The 26760-nt window shown below is 42.8% G+C and overlaps 1 protein-coding gene across 8 annotated transcripts in view; it reads right to left on the reverse strand.

Moving 5' to 3' along the window:
- The window catches only part of rnf2 (ring finger protein 2), a 52329-nt gene that overhangs the window by 18634 nt on the left and 6935 nt on the right, over positions 1-26760 (reverse strand). For 4 of the 8 annotated variants that reach the window (XM_067990501.1, XM_067990503.1, XM_067990499.1 and 1 more), the window contains exons 2-3: positions 9359-9447; positions 3603-3656 (exon numbers count right to left, since the gene is read on the reverse strand). In XM_067990501.1, the coding sequence (XP_067846602.1) occupies positions 3603-3656; positions 9359-9445 (141 nt within the window). In that variant the 5' untranslated portion in view covers positions 9446-9447. The remainder of the gene's footprint in view (positions 1-3602; positions 3657-9358; positions 9448-26760) is intronic. The other 4 variants (XM_067990506.1, XM_067990505.1, XM_067990504.1 and 1 more) reach the window with 1 other exon arrangement.

Consider the following 26760-nt stretch of genomic DNA (forward strand, 5'->3'; position numbering starts at 1 on the left):
CACTACAGACTTCCTACAAAAACTCAGCACCCACGGACCAGTTGAACCAGGAACACTTCTCACCACGATGGACGTCTCGGCACTCTACACCAGTATCCCCCACGATGACGGCATCGCTGCAACAGCATCAATACTCAACACCAACAACAGCCAATCTCCAGACGCCATCCTACAACTCATCCGCTTCATCCTGGATCACAATGTCTTCATCTTCGACAACCAGTTCTTTACCCAAACACACGGAACAGCCATGGGGACCAAATTTGCACCCCAATACGCCAACATTTTCATGCACAAGTTCGAGCAGGACTTCTTCACTGCACAGGACCTCCAACCAACGCTATACACCAGATACATCAACGACATTTTCTTCCTATGGACCCATGGCGAAGAATCACTGAAGAGACTACACGATAACATCAACAAGTTCAATCCCACCATCAAGCTCACCATGGACAACTCCTCAGAATCTGTTTCTTTCTTGGAAACACGAATCTCCAACAAAGACGGGCACCTCAGCACCTCACTCTACCGCAAGCCCACGGACAACCTCACGATGCTCCACTTTTCCAGCTCCCACCCTAACCACGTCAAAGAGGCCATCCCCTATGGACAGGCCCTGCGAATACACAGGGTCTGCTCAGATGAGGAGGAACGCGATGGACACCTACAGACGCTGAAAGACGCCCTCGTAAGAACGGGATATGACGCTCGACTCGTCGATCGACAGTTCCAACGGGCCACAGCGAAAAATCGCATAGATCTCCTCAGAAGACTAACACAGGACGCAACCAACAGAGTACCCTTTGTCGTCCAGTACTTCCCCGGAGCGGAGAAACTACGCCATGTTCTCCGCAGCCTTCAACATGTCATCGATGACGACGAACACCTCGCTAAGGCCATCCCCACACCTCCACTACTCGCCTTCAAACAGCCACCCAACCTCAAACAGACCATCGTTCGCAACAAATTACCCAGCTTTCAGGAGAACAGCGTCCACGACACCACACAACCCTGCCACGGCAACCTCTGCAAGACATGCCAGATCATCGACACAGATACCACCATCACACGAGAGGACACCACCCACCAGGTACATGGTTCATACTCCTGTGACTCGGCCAACGTTGTCTACCTCATACGTTGCAGGAAAGGATGCCCCGGAGCATGGTACATTGGCGAGACCATGCAGACACTGCGACAACGGATGAACGGACACCGCGCAACAATCGCCAGACAGGAGGGTTCCCTCCCAGTCGGGGAACACTTCAGCAGTCAAGGACATTCAGCCACTGATCTTCGGGTAAGCGTTCTCCAAGGCGGCCTTCGAGACACACGACAACGCAAAATCGTCGAGCAGAAATTGATAGCCAAGTTCCGCACCCATGAGGACGGCCTCAACCGGGATCTTGGGTTCATGTCACGCTACACGTAACTCCACCAGCGAAAAAAGTTATCTGTTTTTAATACAACGGGTCATTCTCTGTCTTTCTCTTCCTTTCGGATGTTTCTCTCTCTCTCTCTGTCTTTTGTTCTGGCCGTTTGTATATTCGGTGGTCCTGTAGGTAACATCTCTCTGTCTGAACACTTTGATTGCCTTGACAACGGGCAGTTGGAAAGATTATCTGTAATCACCAGGTATTGTTCTCTGACTATAAATGCGGTAACCTTCCATGGAATCCCACACTCACCTGACGAAGGAGAAAGCCTCCGAAAGCTTGTGATTTTCAAATAAAACAGTTGGACTATAACCTGGTGTTGTAAGATTCCTTACATTTTTCTTATTTAGAGAGGGAGAGGAACTTTATACAATTTTTATCCTGAAGATTTTGTACAGCAGTTACATAATTTGTCATTGTGTTATGTGTTTGTAAATTTATAAAAGATTTTCCACACATTTTCTTGAAAACTATCCTTTAAATTGAAAAAATATATCTACACAATGTAAATTAAGTCAAATCCAAATTACCACACTATGAATGATAATATTAAAAAAAATGCCTAATCTGTAGATCACTTTAAGAAATTGAATATAAAACTAAGAATGGCAGAATATTTACAAATATATTTTCTAGACCCTGAGGATGTTCCCAAGGATGGGTGAAACTAGAACTAGGGGGCATAATCTTAGAATAAGGGGCTGCTCCTTCAAAACTGAGATGAGGAGAAACTTCTTCACTCAGAGGGTGGTAGGTCTGTGGAATTTGCTGCCCCAGGAAGCTGTGGAAGCTACATCATTAGATAAATTCAAAGCAGAAATAGACAGTTTCCTAGAAGTAAAGGGAATTAGGGGTTATGGGGAGCGGGCAGGAAATTGGACATGAATTTAGATTTGAGGTTAGGATCAGATCAGCCATGATCTTATTAAATGGCGGAGCAGGCTCGAAGGGCCGATTGGCCGACTCCTGCTCCTATTTCTTATGTTCTTATGACTAGGACTGCTGAGCCTGCTAGAAAAATTCCTTACTTTAAAAGCAACATTATTGGCCCAATGGAGAGTTTTTCAGTTGGGTTCAGTTCCTGGCAAAACGAGGCTCCATCTGCTCTGATATGATGGTGCCTTCCTAACCGGCAGGCAGAGTTCACATTGCAGCACGTGTTGTTACCACATCAGCTTCTACACTGCAGTTTTTGCATTTTAAAAAAACATTTCAACAACAGATACGATTCCATCAGTTCACTCTGTTGTTTCTTCACCTGATAAACTGGATATCTTTCCTTGATAACTGCAGCCAGGACTTTGTATGAAGATGATGGTCATTTAAATTCATTGCCAAAAAGGTTTTAGGCTTTGAAAAAATTTGACACCGAGCCACATAAAGAGATATTAGGACAGGTGCCCAAAAGTGTGGTTATAAGAGGTAGATTTTAAGAAGCGACTTAAAGGTGGAGAGAGAGGGGTAGAGAAGCGGAGAGATTATGGTGGCGGGGGGGGGGGGGGGAGGAGTTCCAGAGCTTAGGGCCGAGGCAGCTGAAGGCGCGGCCGCCAATGGTGAAGCGATTAAAATCGGGGATGTGCAAGAGGCAAGAATTGGAGGAGGGCAGAGATCTTGGAGGGTTGTAGGGCTGGAGGAGTTTACAGAGATAGGGAGGGGCGAGGCCTTGCAGGGATTTGAAAACAAGGATGAGAATTTTAAAATCGAAGCGTTGTGGACTGGGAGCCAATGTAGGTCAACGAGCACTGTGTTGTGGAGCTCCACGTGTCAGAGGTGGACGGCTTGGCCGGCGAGGCTGGTGATGCTGTTCGCCCTCCGAGGAGGTCATGACTGCAGCTACGGCGGCCCCCATCCGGAAGATGTACATCTGAGGGGGTCCGCAAGGTAGGTACATGTCTCTGGACCCCGGGGTAAGTGTGCAAGTTGGTGGGACTTGGTGCGAGTTAGGATAAGGGCAGCAAAGTTTTGAAAGAGCTCAAGTTTATGGAGGGTGGACTGTGGCAGGCCGGCCAGAAGAGCATTGGAATAGTCAAGTCTAGAGGTAACGTAGGTCACTAAGGGCTTGAATCATCCTGGTCACTCTTCTCTGAACCTTTCCTAATGCATCTATAACTTTGTTGAGGTAGGGTAACCAAAACTGCATGCCATAATCCAGATGTGGCTCACCATTATAATATAAAAACAGAAAGTGCTGGAGAAGCTCAGCAAGTCAGGCAGTATCTGTGGAGAAAGAAACAGAATTACCGTTTCAGATGCTGCCTGACTTGCTGAGCTTCTCAAGCATTTTCTGTTTTTATTTCAGATTTCCAGCATCCACAATATTTTGCTTTTGATTTAGTGGCTCATCATTGATCTGTACAATGTTAGTGTAACTTGTTCTGACTTGTAGTCCAATGCCAGATGCCCCCAGTACTCAGTCTGCCTGATCGATAACTGCCTCACTTTGACTCGATTCTTTCAGAGTATAAATCAATGATCATTCCTAAATCCTTTTCAGCCTCTGCCAACGGGCTACAAAATAGCAAATAAGGATAACTCTTTACCTTTCTGTCTGGCTAAGAAAGCCATGGTTTGCAAAGACAGGCTGGTTAGATCTGACAAGAAAGTCAGACACCAGGGGCTCCATATTAGCACCCGCTATCGGGTGCGTTCCTGGCGGGGGGGGGGGCTCCGAAAATCGGGGAATCCCGGAGCGGGTCGGGAGCCCGGCTCCAACCCGCCCACTTCCGGGTTCCCCACAGACGCGCCGACGTGCGCGCGCAGCCCCCGCATGTGCGACTCCCGCAGGCAATTAAAGCCAGCGGGGTTCCACTTAACAGTATTTATCTTGTCATTTCAGGTCATTAACAGACCTGATTAAGGGAATATGTCAGGAAGGGTGGGATTTTAGAAACAACTGGGACTGTTTCCCATACTGGGGGAAACACTCCCAGTTGAAATGGACGTGTTGCAGCTATCAGCCTGTGGCAGCTGCAAAGGTCCATTTGACAGGTGCGGGGGGAGACCCTCACTCATTGCAAGAGGCCACTCTGTCACTTGGGACAAAGTTTGGCCTCCACCACCCTCCTCCTGACAATCAAATTCACCAACTTGCACACTTACCCCGGGGTCCAGAGACATGTACCTACCTTGCGGACCCCCTCAGATGTACATCTTCCGGATGGGGGCCGCCGTAGCTGCAGTCATGACCTCCTCGGAGGGCGAACAGCCTCGCCGGCCAAGCCGTCCACCTCTGACACGTGGAGCTCCACAACACAGTGCTGTGACACATCCACCTGCACAGCAGGAGGGAGGGCGACCACAGAGAGAGATGCGTCACAGGGGACAGTACCCTCGCCACAGGGTCCACAGACCGAGGCTCAGCTTCCTGGACCTTTCTGAGCAGCAGTGCACACGGAGGCTCAGAGTCACTTGACATGGAGTCCTGGACATCTACAGCCTCCTTCATGCCGAGCTGCTCCCGGCTGGCCTGAGCACCATCTTCTTACCTGTCGCTGTCAACGTCACCACTGCCCTCAACAACTTCTCCTCCACGTCCTTCCAGGGTGCCACCGGGGACATCGCCGACGTCTCTCAGTCGTCTGCACAAAAGAGCCCTGCAAATACACCTACACCCACTTTGCAGTGACACAGTGGGTGGCATCTGGTGTGGGTCTTCATTGTGATCCTCAGGAAAGGGCATTATTGCACAAACCAGACAAGATTTGCAAAGACTTGGCAGTAGTGGTGCCAATATAATATGTGATGTGAGTTGGTCAGAAATTAAATATAAGTAAAAACCATGACAAACCCTCAAACAGCCTTGTGCATCCCCTTCATGCTCACAACACGTTTGCCTTACGCTTCCTACTGCACATATGTGATGCATGCCCTGTGGCTGCAGCACAGGTAGTGGCAGGTTGGGTGAGGCTGACCATGAAAGAGATGCATGAGAGGGTGAGTATGAGATAGAGCCATGAGATTGTGTGAGGATTGGGTTGAGTGGTAGTGGCGGGATGAGTACTGGCGAGGTGAGTAGGTGCAGGTAAGATGAGGATGAGGTTTGAGTGGGTGTGAGGAGTGATGTGACAGAGTAATGTTGGCAGTGCAGAAGGAGATGTGGGGTGGGGGCGGTGATGTGGCAGACGGAGTGTAGGGGAATGAGTAAGTGTACTCACTTTGGCTGACCTACTTAGGTCATTGCAGCGCCTTCTGCACTGTATGCAGGTGGGCGATATGTTGGTGGTGCAGGTGACCTCCTCTGCCACCTCGAGCCAGGCCTTCCTGGTGGCAGAGGCAGGCCGCTTCCTCCTGCCCGCCGGGGGAAGATCTCTGTCCTCCCCCTCCTCCTCACCCCATCTAATGATACCTGAGTGAGGCATCATTAAACTGGGAGCAGCCTTCCCCATGGGCTGCTCCATGCTGTAATTTTTCCTATTTGTTGCAGCATCTGTCAGTGGAGGACTGCCTCTTTAAATAGAGCTCCTCCAGCTGACAGATCTTACTGCGCATGCGCAGTCCGCCCGACGCGCAGATCAGCAGTGGGGAACCCGGAACAAGAGGTAAGTGGATCCAATTAGGCTGCGATCGCGCACGGGGCAGACTGATTTCACCGGGCGCGAACCCGCAGCCCTGGTAATATCGAGCCCAGGAGTGAGGGAGCTTTTCTTAAGCTTAGTACCAACCAGACTCAGAGAAATTACGAGTTAGAAGAGTGTATTTATCCCGCTAACATGGACAATGTAATATGCTTTGTTATTTTCTGTTATGAGGAGCGTAACGAAATAGGTTAGAATTCACTAAATGTTATTCAGTTCATTCATTTATTATTTTCAGAAGCTAGGAGAAACACATGTGGGTCAAGTACAGTATCCAGCTTATATAATAAGGGCTTTCATTGTTATGAACCCCCCACCCCCCACGGGTCATACTATCGTTTGACTAAGTATTGGGCAGTAAAGGTAAACTCCAATCGCGGGGACGTGGAGAGACTAGAGAAGCTGGGATTGTTCTCCGTAGGGCAGAGAAGGTTGAGGGGAGATTTAATAGGGGTGTTAAAAATCATGAAGGGTTTTAATCGAGTAAATAAGGAGAAACTGTTTCTAGTGACAGAAGGGTCGGTAACCAGAGGACACAGATTTACGGTAATTGGCTAAAGAACTAGAGGCGAGATGAGGAGAAACTTTTTTATGCAACGTATTGTTATGATCTAGAATGCACTGCCTGAAAGGGTGGTGGAAGCAAATTCAGTAGTAACTTTCAAAAAAGAATTTGATATCTATTTGAAAAAGAAATATTTGCAGGGCTATGGGGAAAGAGCAGTGGAGGGGGACTAATTGGATAGCTCCGTCAAAGAGCCAGCACAGGCACAATGGGCCGAATGGCCTCCTTCTGTGCTGTATCATTCTATGATTCTATGATGAGAGAAACTGGTGATGCTGAGCCTGAGACAATATCTAGGGCAGATCCAAATACTTGTAACAATCACCCTCTGACTTCTTTTGCAAGCCAGGTCTCAATTCATTCAGATAGTTTAATGAACCCATGAGCCTTGAGCTTCTTTACTAGTCCTTTGAAAATACAAGCAAACTGCATCCACTGGATTACCCCAATCCACCACCTTAGTCACTTCTTCAAGGAACTCCAGTAAGTTTGTACGGCAAGACCTATTACTTCTAAAATCATGTTAACTACTCCCTATGATATCTGTGTTCTTTAAATGTTCATTTATATGTCCATGGAAAACCCTGAAGCATTTTTCCCACTATGGGTGTCAGACTAACTAGCCTATAATTGCCAGGTTTGTATCTTGGCCTTTTTTGAATATTGGAAATATACGTGTCAATCTCCACCCCTCAAGTAGTACTCCAGTATTTATGGAATTCTGGAAAATATCAACCAAAGCATCACTAATTTCTTCATTTAATTTGTTGAGGATTCTAGAATGCATCCTTTCTGGCCCAGGAGCTTTGTGGGTATTTAATCCTTCCGGGTTCTGCATGATACATTATTTACTAACTTGTATATCTGCTATGGATCGTGTAGTCCCATTCACTATGACTGGAATTTGTCTACAGTCCTCCGTGAAAATATTTGGGAAGAATCCATTCGATATAACTGACGTATCCTGATTATCTGCAATAGTTTTAACCAATTTATCCTTTAAAACACCTGCCTGTTCTTTGGCCTTCCTTCTTTAGATATAGGCACCCTGTAATAAAGTCACAATTTTTGGCAAATTTTAAATGTGAATTTGTGATATTGAAATGCAGCAGCTAAAGTGCCAGAACAGTAAGTAATTTGCTTTGCAGTTCTTAACCGCTGGAGAGGAAGATGAGTAAGAACCACATGCAAAGCAGATCATAAAAGCCCTATTACTGTGCTTTTGTGGATTTAGATTTTGCCAGGCCTGACCAATCCATTCCAGTACGCCTGCTGATATAGTAGCATTTTCTGCTTCCCGGTCTGAGGTCCCTGCCTTCTCCTATCAGGTTGCTGGGCTGCTTAAGTAGCCTCCTTCTCTACATCCCAGTCTCCCCACACAGCTAAATAGGAAAGAGAAGCAAAAGAGATAGAGAGGAGAGAGTGTGAACCAGAAAAGGAGGGAGAGAAAGCAAAACAAAAAGGATAAAGTGAGAGACAGATAAAAAGGAAGTTGATCGACACAGACACAAATAGGAAAGATAAGAGACAGCCAGAGAAGGGAAAGGAAGAAAGGCAAAGACTGGAGGGAAGATGAGGCAGCCCAAGGGGAAGGCAGGAAAGAGAAAGACATAAATGTACAGAAGGTGCAAGAAACAGAAAGGAAGGAGAGAGACAAACATAAAGGAAGGAGATGTGAGGGAGAGAGAAGGAATGAGGAAAATGAGGTAAAAACAAGTGAAGAAGAGATTTTTTTTCCAGATTTGTCGGTATCAGTATCCTTAATTTTAAGACTAAGTTTTTTTTTGTGGAGCCACTTGTTCCAAAAACAAGTAAAAGGTTTTGGGAGTTGCTGAATTTGATTTTTTAAAAGTATATTTATTGTCAAAGTTGATGTTGCATGAGTGAGCTATGAGCATATGTCACTTTAAAATATGATTATGCTCCACAGCTTCAAGAATTTGCTCAAGCAAAATTACAGATTTTATTCTCCTATCCCTATTCTACTCTTAACATTGCTTAAAACTTTTTGGGTTCCTCTTGCTGCCCTCTGCAATTTGTGTCTCTACTTCAATGTATGGGACATCAGTATTATAGACACAGGATTAGATAATAGACACAGGATTAGATAAAGAAAGAACTTGCATTTATATAGTGTCTTTTACATCCTCAGGATATCCCAAAGCACTTCACAGTCAATTAATTACTTTTCACTGCTATGTAGGCAAATGTAATAGGAAATTTGTACATAGCAAGATCCTACAAATATCAATGAGATGAATGACCTGTTATTGTTTTTGGTGGTGTTGGATGAGGGAGAAATACTGGCTAGGACACTGTTAGAACTCCCTGCTCCTCATCGAATAGTTCCATGGGATCTTTTACATTCGCTTGAACAGTGAGATGGAACCTCAGTTTAATGTCTGATCCAAAAGACTGCACCTCTGATACATAAATTTCTAACAAGGTCAGCTGTGCTGGTGCTTTTGATTACATAATTGCTGTTGGGTAGCTGGTGTTTAGTGGAAACCAAAATTCAGTAGTTGCTTAATTATTTCCTGCTCACATAAGCCTCATTGTGCCAGTTTTCAAAAGGTGCCATTAGCTTGATGATTAAAAGTCACTTTTTCTTCTTCTCTTCTAAGAGGTTACTAAGATGAGAATTCAGGATCTTTGAGTGCACAGGATACATTCCTAGCTTTCTTATGGATGTAACATGCTATAGAATGGCCTAGTGCACTGAGGAGTACACGGCAATGTCAATCTTCGAGTATAAACATAGATGTAAATGTTGTATTTACCTGAGGTGTTCTCTGTAACTCATATAAGCTGAGCTCCCATGTTTTGCTGAGTGGCTGCGTGCCATTGGTCTGCACTATCTGTGCCATTGCTGTAAGAAACACATATATTATGTGAAATATGAAAACTCTATTTATCAATGCTGCCATGAGGCCAGGCCCCAAAATCTCTCCATTAAACAGAACATTTGGAAGTATCTGTCTTATCCCCAATAATATTGATCACCAGTATTCTGGGGTGAGAAACAATGGAGGGAATAGACTGGTACCCACTGTAAAACTAAGAAACTGTAGGCCGAAGTGTAGTTAAGCCTCGAAGATCTGGGCTGCAGTTACCTCATGGAATTAACTATGACTCTCATATCGCCTCAATGCAGGTTCAGTATTGATTCATGTAGTACCAGCACTAGTCGGGTTCAACATATCTTGCTGCCAGACCCTTCTCCCTATATGGCCCTTGCCTGCATCCACCAATTGGTAACCAGAGGGAATATTTGTCTTAAGTTTAAGTTCCAGCATATCTTCATGAATCCTGAGAGAGAACAAGTTGGGAAGGAGAAAAGATGCATTATTTTCTTTAGAAATGGTGGGACCATGGAGACCCTGCCCACCCACCATCACCTTTTTCCATCCCCATTTCACACACTTGGACAGACCAGTTTAAAAGCAGCAAGGCCATTAACATGGTTACTTGCCACACTTAAAACAGATCATAGAAATTGTAATTGTAATGTTTTGGGGAATGCACTAAAATTAAATCAAAGCTATTTGGTAAATGGTAAACTTTTCCTTGCATGTATTAAACCACATTCATTGTGTTCCCTAGCAAACCATGTTAAAATACAAATAGATGGAGGTGGCACATACCATCTTTTCCCCTTTTTCCACCTCTTCCCCCAGGTAGATACCAAATTTACTACCAGGTTATGATACTATGCATAACTGTCAGCACTTACTGCCACTGAGACTGAAATAAACCCACTGCTCTGAACACAAATGTTATCTATTTTATTTTGCACTGGAGCAAACATCAGAAAGTCAATTCTGCAAGACACCATAAAATAGGAATTGTGCAATCTACGACTTTGTTCAGTCATACCAAATATTTGCTCATCGGTAACTGTCAACAAAACAGCCACCAGGGTCCACTCCTAGAATTTTTCTGTATTCCACCAAAAAGAGACACTACATATCCTGTTATTAGAGCACTACCATTGCTCAAAAACCTTAACTCTTTTAACATCTTCCAGTTCTGACAAAAGGTCTTCGACCTGAAATATTAATTCTGTTTCTTTCTCCACAGATGCTGCCTGACTTGCTGAGCTGCTCCAGCATTTTCTGTTTTTATTTATATAATGCTGTGTGCTTTCAGGTCTGAATGTCTTTGTGTTATTCTATCATCTATATATTTTACAAAATTCAATTCTTAACAGCTGAAGAACTGGGAATGGAGTGGCAGCCAGGACAGGTTCTCACTGGTGCAATACATAAAAACAAAAGCCAAACATTAGCATGTATTAAAAATGGTAGGCAGTGACATAGGTGGTAATTGTGCTTGGGTGTGATGATGTCATCAGTGGCCTAATAGTGCCTTGTATCGATAGTATAATTGAATCGAAGAGATCTGATGAATCACCAAATCCAAAATACAATTACCATCTTATGTGTCTATTCTAACAGATAACACAAAATGTTCTGCACACCACAAGAGACTATTTCCCAGCATGACGTTGGAGGATCCATGACAAACCCAGTGGGTGAGCAGCTCTTTATTAGTCTAGTATTTGGATAGGAAACTTGTGATTCTGTATATCTTTTCTTTGATCAGTTCAACCCAATTTGTTTGAACATTTTTAGAAATTAAATGAAGGGAGGTGCTTAATGAGTAGTGTAATTACCAATTATTTTGTGATCAGCACAACTTTTGAAATGGTCTAAACACTGTCTAGATTGGAAATAGTGCAGCTGGCAGGCTTTCCAATGGACGTGTTGGCGCGCAAGAGTGGCCCAAGTTGAGGCAAAGGGTCGGATGAAATATCAAATAGTTATATAAAAAAAAACATAATGGGACACACTCGTCATTATAACTTGGGTCTGGAAGTGTAGGGTTAGAACAGTCTTTAAAGTATTTTTTAAATGCAATAAGGAAAAACAAATACACATAACTATCTGATTCAATCGAGGACTTGTAATGAAAATCTATTTTTATATAACTTGTTTTATTTATTTGTAGTCAACATATTCCCCCAGGAGAGTTTTATTTTTCTGTCCACTATAGATTAATACCTTGATGAGGTCTGCCTTTAACAATGCAAATAAATATAAATACTACTTCAACGCAAGTCAAGCCAGGAACAAAATGACATAAATTTAACTTAGTGAAACAAATTTAAAACAGATCTTAGAGGTTATTTAATTAAAGTAGAATAAACATTAGAATGATCTTACCAGCTAAAAGGAGAGTCAAAGGGGGTATTTTAACCCCCAAGGGCGGGTGAGAAGATAAAAATTGTAAAAATGTAAAACCCGACCCCAACCTGCCCATTTCCGGTTTTAACGGAGGCTGGTCGAGGGGCGGGCGATCAATTCGCTCTTAAGAGGCGGGTCGGTCAGTAAAATCTTTTAAGGAGGCTGTATGCCTCCATTTTAATAGCTTTTTTATTTTTAACTCGGGGGCCGGGATTCCCGGGCCTTCTGACTCACACCACGTAAGAGGAAGCGAGAAGGGCCGGATCAACAGGTAAGTGCCTTTATTGCACTGCTTCTGGGCCAGGAGGAGCAGGAGTGTCCACGATCAACTTGGCTTCCTGTTAGGCAGGAAACCTGCTGAAAAAATTGTAAAGGTGTCCTGGCCTAAAATCGTCAGGACATTCAGGAAACCCATACTTCCGGAATCCCCATCCGGAAATGTTCTCCCATCCGGAAATGTTCTCCCATCCCCGGCTTGGAGCAAATGTCCAGGCCAAAAACATTTGGGGCCATTCAAAATGAAAACAGAAAGCAGTGTATTTATATGGCGCCTTATCACATATCAAATATTTCAAAGCACTTTGCACACACTGAATCACTGTGAAGTGGAATGATTGTTATGTAGGCAAATGCAACAACCATTTTGAACACAGCAGAACATCACAAACAGCATTGAGATGAATAATAAATAAATCTGTTTTTTGGAGTTGTATGCTATGCTGGAACATAGGAACAGGAGTAGGCCATTCAGCCACTCGAGCCTTTTCCACCATTGAATTAGATCATGGCTGATCTGTACTAGGTCAAGCTTCAATAGGCTGAAGAACCTTTTTTGTCCCTGACTTTTTCTAACGTTCTTAGACCTTTGGGTGTGTGAACGGTAGCAATGTGGAACACTTGACTATATTGGCTGTGAAAACAGACCCCGTTGTTACTTTTGACCACGTGATGGTATTTCTGACGGCTCAGTCACACCCCAGTAGGTCAGTGCTACTGAGCAAAATCTAAAACAAAGGCAATATTTCAAACATGACAAAAATTGTAAAACCCCACCAGAATTGTAACTGTTTTTCCAAATTATATTTATAAACACATTGAACTCACCAATTTAAAATAAAATATTTCAACTGAGTCTAACATACCTTCTGTTCAATTGAACAGCTTTTATTTATGACAAGCTCTGAGCCTTCCTGACCTCACAAAACATCGTCTCATGACCATTCCTCATAGCATTTCTTAATTTGGCTTTCTCCCCGTAATGTACTGGCACTCCCTACACTTTCTCCAGTTTTACTTTCGCCTTAATAGGATAAATCTGCTACTTACTTCTCTTTGAGGTACTCCAGAAAGGACTAAGTATTTTTTTTTTTAAAAAGCCTTACTATAAACCCAGCACTAGTTCAAAATGGCCCAAAGTTATAATCTGGTATGTCTGTTTATTTTTAAACAATTCTACAGTACTAATCTACCCACATATCAAAAATAGCATTTCTGTATTAAGAGGATGCTGAAACCTTTGCTCACAGGCCCCTAGCTCTCTCCTATGGATTTTTCTGGTCTTTTTAGAAACCTGTTCCTTTTACTCAGATACCCACAGCATAAATTAATATCCGTATTATTTTTCTTTGCGATGATGAGAGCCAACTCTAAAAAGTGGTGAGTCGGTAGGCTAGAACTTGCATATAAAATGGTGATGTGGAGATGCCGGTGATGGACTGGGGTGGACAAATGTAAGGAATCTTACAACACCAGGTCATAGTCCAACAGTTTTATTTGAAAATCACAAGCTTTCGGAGGCTTTCTCCTTCGTCACCTGACGAAGGAGAAAGCCTCCGAAAGCTTGTGATTTTCAAATAAAACTGTTGGACTATAACCTGGTGTTGTAAGATTCCTTACATATAAAATGGTCACAGTGCAATATGACCCATGGATTATAAGATACACCTTATAAGATGTAATTCAATCTCCTATTCAGCAGGCTTAGCTTTAAGGCTTGGAGGACAATTATCAACTCTAAATCATTCTATATATAGTCAGAACCATACTACGGGTACAATCTAAAGCAAGTAACCTGCAAGGCTGGTACCCATTTTGAAATGTAAGTGCCAACTTGTAGCAATCCACAACATGCTCAGATCTGTAGTTTACAACATTTATATCTCTTTTTAAATAGTTTACCATGGTCCTTGAACCTGTTGCACCCTTACTTTTCCAACAAGTCTGTTTGAATCATTTCAGTCCAGTTTCTTACTTGCCCATTGCACTGAGACCACCCTGGTCAAAATCACTAATTACATCTGTAACTGCAACTGTGGCCAATATCCTTCTTTATCCTCCTTGACTTTTCTGCAGCATTGAACACAGTCGATCATGTCATCCTCCTCCACCACTTCTCTGTGAGACTGCCCTTCTGCGGTTCCATTTCTACTTGTCCCAACATAGCCAGTGCATCTCCAGCAATAACTTCTCCTCCCATGGTCACCTCAGGATTTCTCCAAAGAGTTGTTTTTGGCCCCCTTCCCCATCTACATGCTGCCCTTTGGCGACATCATCCATAGACAATGGGCCTGATATTTACGGGGAGGGAGCGGGGGCGCGTGTTTTGGGGGAGGAGGGGTAACCTACAAATGCCAGCAACGCGGAGGTCCTGCCGAATTTAATGGCAGGACCTCATTATCATTTTTTTACTCCGTTTCCTGCCCGGCAGCCAGCCAGATTGAGAGGCTGGCCGACTGCCGGGTGGGAAAGACTGCTGTAGAAGGCCGCAGCTCAGGACCGAGTTGGTGGGTGGGAATCGGACTGGCAATCGGGAGGGAGGCGGGACCGGGAGAGATCACGGGTTTTGGGCGGGGGGGGGGGGGGGGGTGGTGGAGAGTCGGCCGATCGCGGCAGAGGATTTGTTTGGGGGGCCGGGGGATGCATTCCTACTCCTCCTGACCCACAAGTAGCGCTGTAAAAAGCACTTACCTGTTCCGGCCTCTCCTACCTCCCTTTAGCTGCCGGGTTTCCAAGGAAACCTGGCCGGCCAGCCTTAAATTCAAATGGCTGCCAAAATCTGAGGAACGGAGCCTCATTTAAATATTATGATGGACCCGCCTCTCCAGAGTGGGTTACTCAGACGCCCCAAACCCACCACCGTTAAAATGGAAGTAGCGCGTTCACGGCGGGTTGGCGGCGGGTTTTGTATATTTGCCGATTTAACCCCCAGGACCCTCTCCTGCCCGTCGTGGGGGGGTTACAATTCCCACTAATGTGTCAGTTTTCACATGTAAGTTGACAACACTCAACTGTACCTCTCCACCACTTCCTTCAGCCCCCATGACCACCTCTGTAATGTCAGATTGCCTGCCTGACATTAAGTCATGGGTGAGCCACAATTTCCTTCATTTGAACGGCAGGAAGGCTGAAGCCATTGTGTTCAGCTCCCACCAAAATCTCTGAACCCATCCCAATGACTCGAGGTTACAGTGAAAGATTGGAAGAAACCTTGTGGAAATTCCAGGCACTAGTCCGTCCTGAATTAGGGATCGGGAAGGAGGGGAAAATTGTCCAGTATCCATGCCAGAGAACTGTCCAGTGACTATGCTGAAAGTGCATATGTGCGAAGGTCAGGTGAATTTGGGGTTGAGCTCACTTGTGATGCCCTTTTTGACTGAACAAGCCACTGAGAGCTCACTGTCTAAGATCACATATGAACAAAGTCACCACCTTTGAGAGGGAAAAAAACAAAAAAAAAGTCTGCCACATTTTTCAGCAGAACCTCCCCTTCTGCAACATGTTCCTTTGATGTCTTGAGGTAGTATACACTAATTGTCATACTTGAATACAACAGCAATTCTAAGGATCTATTTCATTAACATCTGTATAGCAGAACCCTCATGAGTAATCCCAAAAGGAAGGTACTGAGGGATGGTTCGACACTTCCCTTTAACACGGAAGTGGAAAAAACAAACTTTCGGCAAATCATTCTGGTTTGTTCTATCATGTCCCCTAGAAGTTAGGCTGAAGAAAAGTTTGGTATTTGGCATCGGGTATGAGACTGTCTTGAATGACTGCAACCAGTGACAAGCCAATTTTAAAAATGAATATTAAAGTTTAGAAAGAGACCAGACTGGATCACCTTTAAATTTTAATATTGGAAAAAAGCCAAAAGGAAAGTCAACTCTTTTCTAACGTTAAAAACTCCATCAGCTGTTGAGCAGAGCTTTGTACGTATATTTGAATATAAGGCCAAGTTTGGGAAAGATCTGACTGGTTGCTTTCACCTGGATCTACCTTAATCTTACCTTGATCTTATGTGATCAGAGCTTTGCTTTTCCCTTGTTTCAGAAAGATGTGTAACTAAGTGCTTCTTGCTTACAGTGCTCTCAAGATCACATTGCTGTCAAACTGGTAGATGCAGTACACCTGCGCCATTAAAGACAGAGTCTCACCATCTGTACCTACACATTTAATATGTTCGTGGAGGTGTGTACAGGCCATCAATGCTGAAAACACACTACTGGTCTGGATGGGTGGGCTGAGGGGTCAATAGCCAGACTCCAAGATTAGGATGCACCAGGAAAAAACCCACTCTAGAAAGGTTTTACTGTCTGAAGGCGAGAGCATTGAGTCACTTATATTACAGGATTACCTGCACAATTCCTTTGCCATTGTTGGCAACACACTGTGAAATACATTAAGGCTTCCAAGCTAGCTCCATGATGGGGGCATATTACTCATAGTTTTCCAAATAAAGATTTTTTATAAATCAATAAATCAGATGTTAAATGCTGATTCATTTGAACTGTTTGACTTTAAAAACGGTCCTGATGGTAAGACGACACCCTCTTTAAAAGTACTATTCCCCTAGTTCTGTTCTAATTAAATGCTGAAGAGGAAAGGATTCTTTATAAATCTCTCTGCAATTCTCTCACTCTCTCTGTAATTCTCTCACTCTTCCTATTCTTTCTCCTGCTCAATTTCATTCTTTAGCACTCCTCCTTTCCATTTTTGATACTTATTTTTCTGTTTTGGATAAAGAATAATTCTGATGAGTGTCATTGATTTGTTTTATATTGTAGCTGCTTCTGGACAAAGATCTGTCATTAGGTCATAACTAAATCAAATGGTTGAAAATGGGTCGTCTTCGACTTTTATAATGTGTGACATAATTAAACTTGTAAAGATTACAAAACCTGACACTAATTCCCATCAGTGAAGAGTAGCAGACCTTGCCAAGGTCAGCAAAGCCTGCGATGGAGAGATCATGGAGATCACAGGTTAAAAAAAGAGCTGGGGGAGGGGGTTAAAAATTCATGGAACCGAAAGTAGTGGTGGGGACTAAGTAGCACCCTGATTGAAAAAGCACTGAAGACTGAGACTTAGGACCACTTGCAGATGGTTCTGAGGAGTAATATATTGTGACACAGAAGAGGCAGCTATTATTTTTACAACTTGTTGGATTTTTGATACAATTAAACTCAAGTGAAAAATGATAAAGCCTGACAGTAAAGAAGAATAAAACAAACATTTATTTGGCAAGCTCCATGATACGTTATCCCATCGTGCTGCAGTCCTCCTCAGTTCCTTTTCATTTATCAGGTGCCATTCGTTGCAGCCAACAGATACTACCACTTTATCTGAATCTATATTCTCTGGACCATTTTCTTTCTGTCCCATGGATTACCAATGTTATGTGGTTTGGAGCAGGGAGTAAACAGTATGTGTCAACCAAATGCCAGACTCTCACCCTTCAAGGGTGGGATGATTAGCTAGAAATACGTGAATATAAGTGACAGATTTGTCACACTTTAGCAACCACAACTGCATCACACTCCTATTTATATTGCAGTGTTGCTTCCTGAAGGGTTCCCCAATATGAACTCCTGGTCCCTATGCTTTAAAAACTGCCCTGCTTATAATGCAGGGTCATATCTACACCATTCAGTTCCACTTTATAGCAACTATGCATAGGCAAAGATATGCAGTCAATAGTGATACTTTACCCATTGGCTAAGGATGGTCGATATGGGTCAGCCATCACTCACCTGTACTAGTGGGCAAGAGTACATTACTGAGGTCAAAAAACAAAGCCACTCCACCAGCAACCTCCTTTGCGTTTATGTTGTCATGAGAGGTGATACTAGCTGAAATCACATCTTTTGATGGCGTGCATCTACTCTGGGGGCAGCAGCACTGTTTCATTTACATTGATGGTTCACCGATCTGGAGCAAACTGGTAATGTAAATGCAGCAGTAAACAAAGAAATTTAGATAATGCCTTTCACGTCCATAGCATTTTCAAAGTGCTTCACAGCCAATTAAATACTTTTGTAATGTAGATAAACAATAGTCAACTTAGAGGGTGAGACATGGTAGCCATTACTGAGACATGGCTGCAAGACAGTCAGGACTGGGAACTGAATATACCAGGTTATAAGGTCTACAGGAATGATAGGGAAACTGTTGAGGGGGAGGAGTAACCTTAGTGATTAAGGATGAAATTACTTGAATGATAAGACAGGATATAGGGAGAGGTAAGCGGGCAGTGGAGACTTTATGGGTAGAATTAAGAAATAGAAAAGGATTTAAGACTGTAGTGGGAGTTGTATATAGGCCGCCTGGTAGCAGCTGTGAAGTGGCAGAATGTATAAATACAGTGATTAGACAAGCATGTAGCAACGGCAGAGTGGTTTTAATGGGAGGTTTTAACTTTCATATAGATTGGGATAAGCAGACGAGCTCATGTCAGAAAGGTAGCGAATTTCTTGTGTGTTCACGACAGCTTTCTGCAACAATATGTCCTAGAACCAACAAGGGGGCAGGCCATATTAGACTTAATAATGAGTAATGAGGCAGATTTAGTTAACAGCCTAATGGTGCGTGAACATTAATCTAATAGCGATCATAATATGATCAAGTTCAATGTTGTGTTTGAAAGGGAGAAACCCGTATCAGCTACTAAGATTCTAAATTTAGGTAACGCCAACTTCAAAGGGATGAGACCAAGACTGCCCACAGTAAACTGAGCAAATCTGTTAATGGGTAAAATGACAGAAGATCAGTGGGAAGTGTTGAAAAAGAATTTAACGTAATACAGAACCAGTTTATACCCCTAAAGGGCAAGAGCTCTATTTGCCAAAAAAACAGCCATGGACAGTAAAAGAGGTAAGCGACAACATAAAACTAAAAGAAAAAGCATTCAAAAATGCAAAAAATAGCACAGATCCTGGCGACTGGGAGAGATACAAAGAACAGCAAAGGGTGACAAAACAGATAGTAAGAGCTACAAAAAGGGAGTATGAGAAGAAACTTTGCAAGAGATATCAAAATCAACACAAAAAATTTTTACAATTATATGAGGGAAAAGAGGGTGGTCAAAAGCAATGTGGGCCCCTTAAACTTATAATGGTGATATTGTAAATGAAAATAAGGAAATGGCGGACGTTAAATAATTACTTTGCGTCAGTATTTACAGTAGAGGAAGAGGATAGCATGCTGGACACCCCAAGTAAACTAATTTTGAATCAGAGATGGGGACTGACCATAATTAACGTAAGTAAATTAACAGTAATAAAGAAAATAATGGCATTAAAGAGTGACAAATCCCCAGGACCAGAGTTTTAAAGGAAGTAGGTGAGAACATTGCAGATGCCCTAACAATAATCATCCAAAGTTCTCTCGATTCAGGAACTGTTCCTTTAGATTTGAAAATTGCACACGTCACTCCGCTATTTAAGAAAGGTGAGAGGAAAACCAGGGAATTATAGACCAGTTAGCCTAACGTCTGTTATAAGGAAATTACTAGGGTCTATAATTAATGATAGAGTGACTGAGCACCTTGAAAATTTTCAGCTGAACAGAGACAGCCAGCATGGATTTGTAAAGGGTAGGTCATGCCTGACGAACTTGACTGAATTTTTTGAAGAGGTGACTATAGTAGTGGATAGGGGAATGTCTATGGATGTTGTTTATATGGACTTCCAAAAGGCATTCGATAATGTCCCTCATAACAGACTGCTAACTAAAGTTGAAGCTCATGGAATTGAGGGCAAATTTTTGACCTGGTTAGGAAATTGGCTGAGGGCAGGGGACAGAGACTAGGGATAATGGGCAGGCACTCAAATTGGCAGGATGTGACTAGTGGTGTCCCACAGGGATCTGTGTTGGAGCCTCAACTATTCACTGTATTTATTAACTTAGATGACGGGATAGAGAGCCACATATCCAAGTCTGCTGAAGACACAAAGATAGACAACATTGTAAGCATTCTAGATGGAAGTGTAAAATTATAGAGTGGCATTAATAGATTACGTGAGTGGGCAAAACTGTGGCAAATGGATTTCAATGAGGTCATCCACTTTGGACCTAAAATGGATAGATCAGAGTACTTTCTAAATGGTGAAAAGCTCGAAACAGTGGCGGTCCAAAGAGACTTAGGGGTCCATGTACATAGATCATTAAAATGTCATGGACAGGTACAGAAAATAATCAAAAAGGCTAATGGAATACTGGCCTTTATATCTAGAGGACTAGAATACAAGAGGGTAGAAGTTATGCTACACCTAGACAAAACCCTGGTTAGACCACACCTGGAGTACCGTGTTCAGTTCTGGGCAACGCACCTTTGGAAGTATATATTGGCCTTGGAGGGAGTGCAGCATAGATTTACTAGAATGATACCTGGACTCCAAGGGTTAAATTCAGAGAAGAGATTACACAAACTAGGGTTGTATTCCCTGGAATTCAGAAGATTAAAGGGTGATTTGATCAAAGTTTTCAAGATATTAAGGGGAACTGATAGGGTAGATAGAGAGAAACTATTTCCACTGGTTGGGGAGTCTAGGACTAGGGGACATAGTCTAAAAATTAGAGCCAGGACTTTCAGGAGTGAAGTTAGGAAACACTTCTACACGCAAAGGGTGGTAGAAATTTGGAACTGTTTTCCGCAAACAGGAGTTGATGCTAGCTCATCTGTTAATTTTAAATCTGAGACTGATAGATTTTTGTTAACTAAAGGTACTAAGGGATATGGGGCTCAGGCGGGTATAGGGATTAGATCACAGATCAGCCATGATCTCACTGAATGGCAGAACAGGCTTGAGGGGCTAAATGGCCTGCTTCTGTTCCCATGTTCCTAACAGTACCAATTTGTGTACAGTAAGGTTCCACGTACAGCAAATGAGATAAGTGACCAACTAATCATTCTTTGTTTGAGGGAAGAATGTTGGCCAGGACACCAGAAAAACTTCCTGCTCTTCTTTGAATAGTTTATGGGATCTTTGATATCCTCCAGAGCTAGCGGACATGACCTTGGTATAACATCTCATCCAAAGGATGGCACATCCAACAATGCAGCACTCGCTCAGTGCAGCACTGAAGTGTCAGCCTAGATTATGTGCTAAAGTTTATATTGGGACTTGAACCCTCAAACTACTAACTTGGAAAAGACTGCTACCACTGAGCCGAGCTGATGCTTAAGGGCAGTTTGTAAGAATCAGTTTAAAGCTTTGTGTTGCCACAATCATGAGTTTGGGAGACCACATTTAAATAACGAGTTCCTGGAAAAATGTTGAGGTATTTACCTTCCAAAGAAAGGCACACCCCTTCAGAACCTTCAGGTATTGCTGGATCCCTTGTCTCTGGCAACCAAAAGGGTGGATAGACAACTAGCTTTCAGATTTCCACAACAACCTCTTTAATTAACAGCTTGGGCTCATGAAAGCGGCAGCAACACCTGTTCCCATTCACTTATCCCTTCCTCCTATGGGGGAAGTGAACATGGACAGTGCACAGCAGCTCACTCATTGCTCATATCAGCAACTGTTTTTTAAATTCATTCTCGGGATGTGGGTGTCGCTGGCAAGGCCGGCATTTGTTGTCCATCACAAGTTGCCTTGAGAAGGTGGTGGTGGGACTTTTTCTTGAACTGATGCAGTCCGTGTGGTGAAGGTGCTCCCACAATGCTGTTAGGTAGGGAGTTCCAGGATTTTGACCCAGCAACGATGAAGGAATGGCAATATTGTGTTACTTGGGTGTGGGGAGGGAACTTGGAGGTGATGGTATCCCCAGGCACCTGCTGCCCTTGACTTTCTAGGTGGTGAAGATCAAGGAATTGCTCAGAAAAAGCCTTGGCAAGATGAACTGCAGTGCATCCTGTAGACGGTACACACAGCAGCCGCGGTATGCTGGTGGTGGAGGGTATTAAAGTTAAGGCTAGTGGATGAAGTACTGATCAAGCAGGCTGCTTTATCCTGGATGGTGTTGAGCCTCGAGTGTTGTTACAGCTGCAGCCGTCCGGACAAGTGGAGAGTATTCCATCACACTCCTGACTTGTTCCTTGTAAGTGGCGGAAAGGCTTTACGGAATTAGGAGGTGAGTCACTCATCACAGAATACCCAGCCTCTGACCTGCTCTAGTAGCCACATTTATGTAGCTGGACCAGTTGAGCTTCTGGTCAATGTTGACCCCTGGAATGGATGGTGGGGGACTTGGCAAAAGTAATGCCATTGAATGTCATGGGGAGATGATTAAGCTCTCTCTTGTTGGAGATGGTCATTGTCTGGCACTTATACAGAATGAGAGAAATTTAAGCTGTGTCCATGGCACTACATATTAATCATCTCATGCACATTACCACAGCATCGCCCCTGGTTATAAATAAATGTTTGTTTTAAGATGTAACATTTAAAGATAATTTAAAAATGCAATTGCATTTTATTTATTAATACAGTGTCATCTGTCCAGGTATGCAAAAGTGCAACTTTCCGTTAGGCTGGTTAATAAGAGGAGGGGTTTGAGCTCATAGATGACTCTTCAGTGCAAAAACATTTTGAGAGCTGATTGAACCTGCTTGGTGTTTGCAGTAAAATTATAAACCAATTATCTTTATTCTTGTGTTTTACAATCTTGTTACAAATAATGAACAGATGAAATCTCCCCTTTGTCTCCTCAGTGAGCTTCCTATATATGAGTTAAGCTTTCTGGGATTCAACCGGGCCAGGCATAATTAGTCAAATCATAAATGATTATAGTTAAAGCAAAAATTATTTCTTTTTTTTTCAATTTCAATATTTTAATGTGTACATCTGGAAAAAAATATACAAACCCTGGGGTCATGTGGCTCTTTTTAAAAGGTCTTTCTAATTGATTTTTCAAATATGTAGACTACTGATAGTACAAAGATGAGGTAGCCAACAATGCCCTCAAAATACAATCGCAAGAATAGAATCTTATAAGGCAAAGAAAATATGAAGCTTTAAAAGATGCATTTACACTACAAGTTTAGCATAGGTGTGAAGCAGTTCGACTTCCCATTAATGCTAAACTTGTGGAGTGTAAATCAGGTGTGAATGCCAAACTGACTCTGAAATGAAATGGAATAAGATTTCCTCCTGCAGGGATTTTCACTCCACTTTGTTCCAGAGTCCAATCAAGCCTTAATGTTGGATTGAGTCTGCATTTGCACTATAACTGCAGCACTGGTGTTCTGAAACTTTTTTTGCACCATCACTATGGATGTTGCCTTAATGCACTGCTAAATACATGTACAATTATAATCAATCATTTCAGCTGTAAATACCAAAGTGCAGAATGGGGCCTTCTTGGTATCAGACCTTCACTTCTCTTGTTCCCAAACTGTGTCCAAATCATCACTATCATTAACCAGCACATCACCACAGCCCACTATTAGCAAGGTGCCTACATTTCTAGGCAATAGGAAGGAGCAAGTTGAAAATACCTCTAGGCAATAGGAGAGTAGGTCGAGTAGCAGTGTCTGTGGGTCATAGAAATTGGGGTTAGCAGGATCTGTTGGGTTTAATGTCAGCTGAGTCCTATTTTTAGCCCACTGATTAATCTCATAAATGCGTTAACAACTGTTACAATACGCAGGCAGGAATTTATGTCAATGCCTCAACAGGTGTACTAAAAGTAGAACAAATCAAACCCCAAAGTACGTTCTGAACTTATAGGATTTTGCAATACGTCATTAATACAAGCTATCTTATAAAGCAGCTGAATATTGTTGGAGCAAGCTGCAGTCTTTGCACACATTGAAACAGCTTCCATTTGGACAAACCACTCTCTGCAGCGGCATTAACCATTTTCTGGACAAAAGCAGCTGTAAATTGTATTTTTTTTAAATGAAAATCCCTAAAACATCTGGATGTCAAAGTGTTCACAGCCCAGCGCAGAGACTGTAGTGAAACCTGTGCTACCAGCTCAACAATAAACTGCAATCAAAATGAAATTGTTTCCTTCTCGTTACTATCTGAGCTTTTCTGTTATAGTCCTATTCAGACTAGAAGTTGTTTATCTTATGTTAGGACAAAATGAATGTAATGTAGACAGGACTATAGATCAAGAGAGCAACAGGAGTATGAGAAGGGTTAACACCTGCAATTTTTCATACGAGGCCTCCTAGTTTCATGTATGTGGCAACTGAAGCTGTGTACAGTCTGATATAGGTGCTGCTGCTTATATTCTGTGTTTTAGTGTCAGCAGTATACACTATATTTAGTTGTTACTTTGGGGTGAATGTTGGGCCTGTTGAGGTAACGGATGTCAGTGCTGTGGAATGTAGCATTTTAAATATAGAGTAAAGCTGACTTAAATCTGCCCAACAATGCACCTTAACCCCAGTCCCCAAGAATCACCTTCCACTGCATCAGTGTGCCATTTCCACTGCCCATGCCAGCCATTCCTACAGCCACTGAATGAAATTGCCAGTTTATCATCAGTTGGAACACACTCTGCACAGTTTTTGGACCTGTACCCATGGGCCCTTTTCAACCAACAGGGAAAATAGGTTTTCTATCCATCAGTCTGAGCTGGATTGGAACCCAGGTCCCTGAGGTGAAAGGACAGTGTTAAACCTTCAAAGCGACTGTGCCACCCAGTCCCCTGTCATGTGCATTAATTAAAGTAACAAGTTGCTGGGGAGAAAAACAAACATGCATTTGCTATGATTACATGATCATAAGATAAATACAGATAAGGAAGTCCCATCTTAGCTCATCTATCTAGAAAGACCCTACAGTAACCACCACCATCACCCCCCCCCCCCCCCCCCCACCATCATTGTTTCCAATTACTGAAATGATTCCCAGATTATTTCCTCTGGTTGGGGAATCAGTGAAGAGTGGGAGAAATTATTTTACAGAAAGGGTTGTTGGGAGCATGCAACGCTCTGCCACAGGTAGTAGTTGATGCAGAAACTATTGCATCTTTTAATGGAAAAGTAGATAAAGATTTGAAGCAGAGGACGAGATGGGATTATGAGGGAGAGAGCAGGACAGTGAGATTAGTTTTGGATTGCTTCTGCAAAGTGCTGGCCCTGACACTGGCTTCTTTCTGTGGTGTAAATGTCTATGGTTTGCTGGGTTATCACCTGCATTACTTTACCTGGAAATCCATTCTATGTGTTGATCACTCTTGTAAAGAATACCTTTCTGACATGAATCCTGAGTTTGCCTTTACTAGTTTGAACCTGTGCCCTCGTGTCCTATCCTCACAGTTTTGTTTGAAGTAATTTCCTGAATCTATCTTTTCTATACCATTTACTACCTTATATACCTCTAGAAGATTGTTTCCCTTTATGGCTGAAAAGCCCCAGTTTTGCCATGTTGAGACATGATAAAAAGCACAATTGCATTATATTTATGGGAAGTGACTGACATGCCTACCTAAATGCTGCCTGGCTCTGACCAATCATATGCAAGTAGACCCTGGTAGGTTCAACTGACTGGCCAGAACAGCCAGGATTTTGTTACTAATGCCCCAGAATGTAACATGTTTTTACAATATTAAAAAGTTAAAAAGAAATGTAATCCCCCCCCCCCCGCAATTTTCTCCCCATTTTTTTCCACCCTTCCTGAAAGTGGTGACTTATGGTGAACTATGGTTTCATGGGCAGTATCAGCCCTCAAGTACCTCACGCAAGTGGTCATTCTTCATGTATAAGGCTAAACAGCGAGTGTTAACAAATAATTCAATTGTAGGGTTGCCGCCTGGTTCTTTTTCACTGGTCCAGCTAATAGTTTTGAATTCAATGAGAACTGAATGCAGAGGTTCCACTGTTTACATCACACTTTTGTATTTCATAGATGGATAGGATTATATTCCTGCCCAGTGCATGAACTGCAGTTCTGATGAGGTGTAGACGAGTGGTGATTGCCACAGTGTCCGTTTATCTGGTTGTCTGTTAATAGTTTTAATTGACAATACAGTGGTTATGTAATATTGTGTGTCGAAGATTTTCACAAATATTGCAAAAAGCCACTATTTTGCCAATTAAAATGGTTGGCTGGCAACTACTGCAATTTAAAAAACCCATTTGATGTGGTGAAAATAAAACAGTGAGGTGACAACCCTATTCAACTGTGTGTGTATGGGGGGCGGGCGGGGGGGTTAACAGACAAACCTACTGCTGTCCTTACCTGAGGGCCACATATATTCATTTTCCAACAAGGATCACTGCATGGGGATCAGCAGCAAAAATGATGGCTGATTTTATTTCTCTCCCAGCCATACTAAAGTCAATTATAGAGTTTTCAGTGCTGCTTTGACTGAGATCAGCCAATCCAACACAAAACAGGTGATGAACCTGGGACCTTCCTGGTCTATATGGTTCAGTGTCACACTGGTGGATTAACCCACTGAATTATTGGGGGAGCCTCACACAGACAAAATGTTGTCATAATTGTTTTTACTTAATTTCTAAGTTTTTGAAGTGGGGACAAAGTTTTACTTCTCCTCTCCATCCCCTCACCACCAAGGGGAACAGTTCACCATAATCTAACTGTTCTATCCAACGGCCCGACTCATAACTGTTTAAAGTTAAACAATGACAGGTCTAACAAGCTGCTTGTCCAAAGGCAGCAAAATACCTGCGTTACAATTTGTTTACTCTTTCCTGAAGCCTGTAAACCCACTTTTCAGGACCATTTCAAATC

Source organism: Heptranchias perlo, chromosome 9 (genome assembly GCF_035084215.1).
Source record: "Heptranchias perlo isolate sHepPer1 chromosome 9, sHepPer1.hap1, whole genome shotgun sequence".
Taxonomy (NCBI): Eukaryota; Metazoa; Chordata; class Chondrichthyes; order Hexanchiformes; family Hexanchidae; genus Heptranchias; species Heptranchias perlo.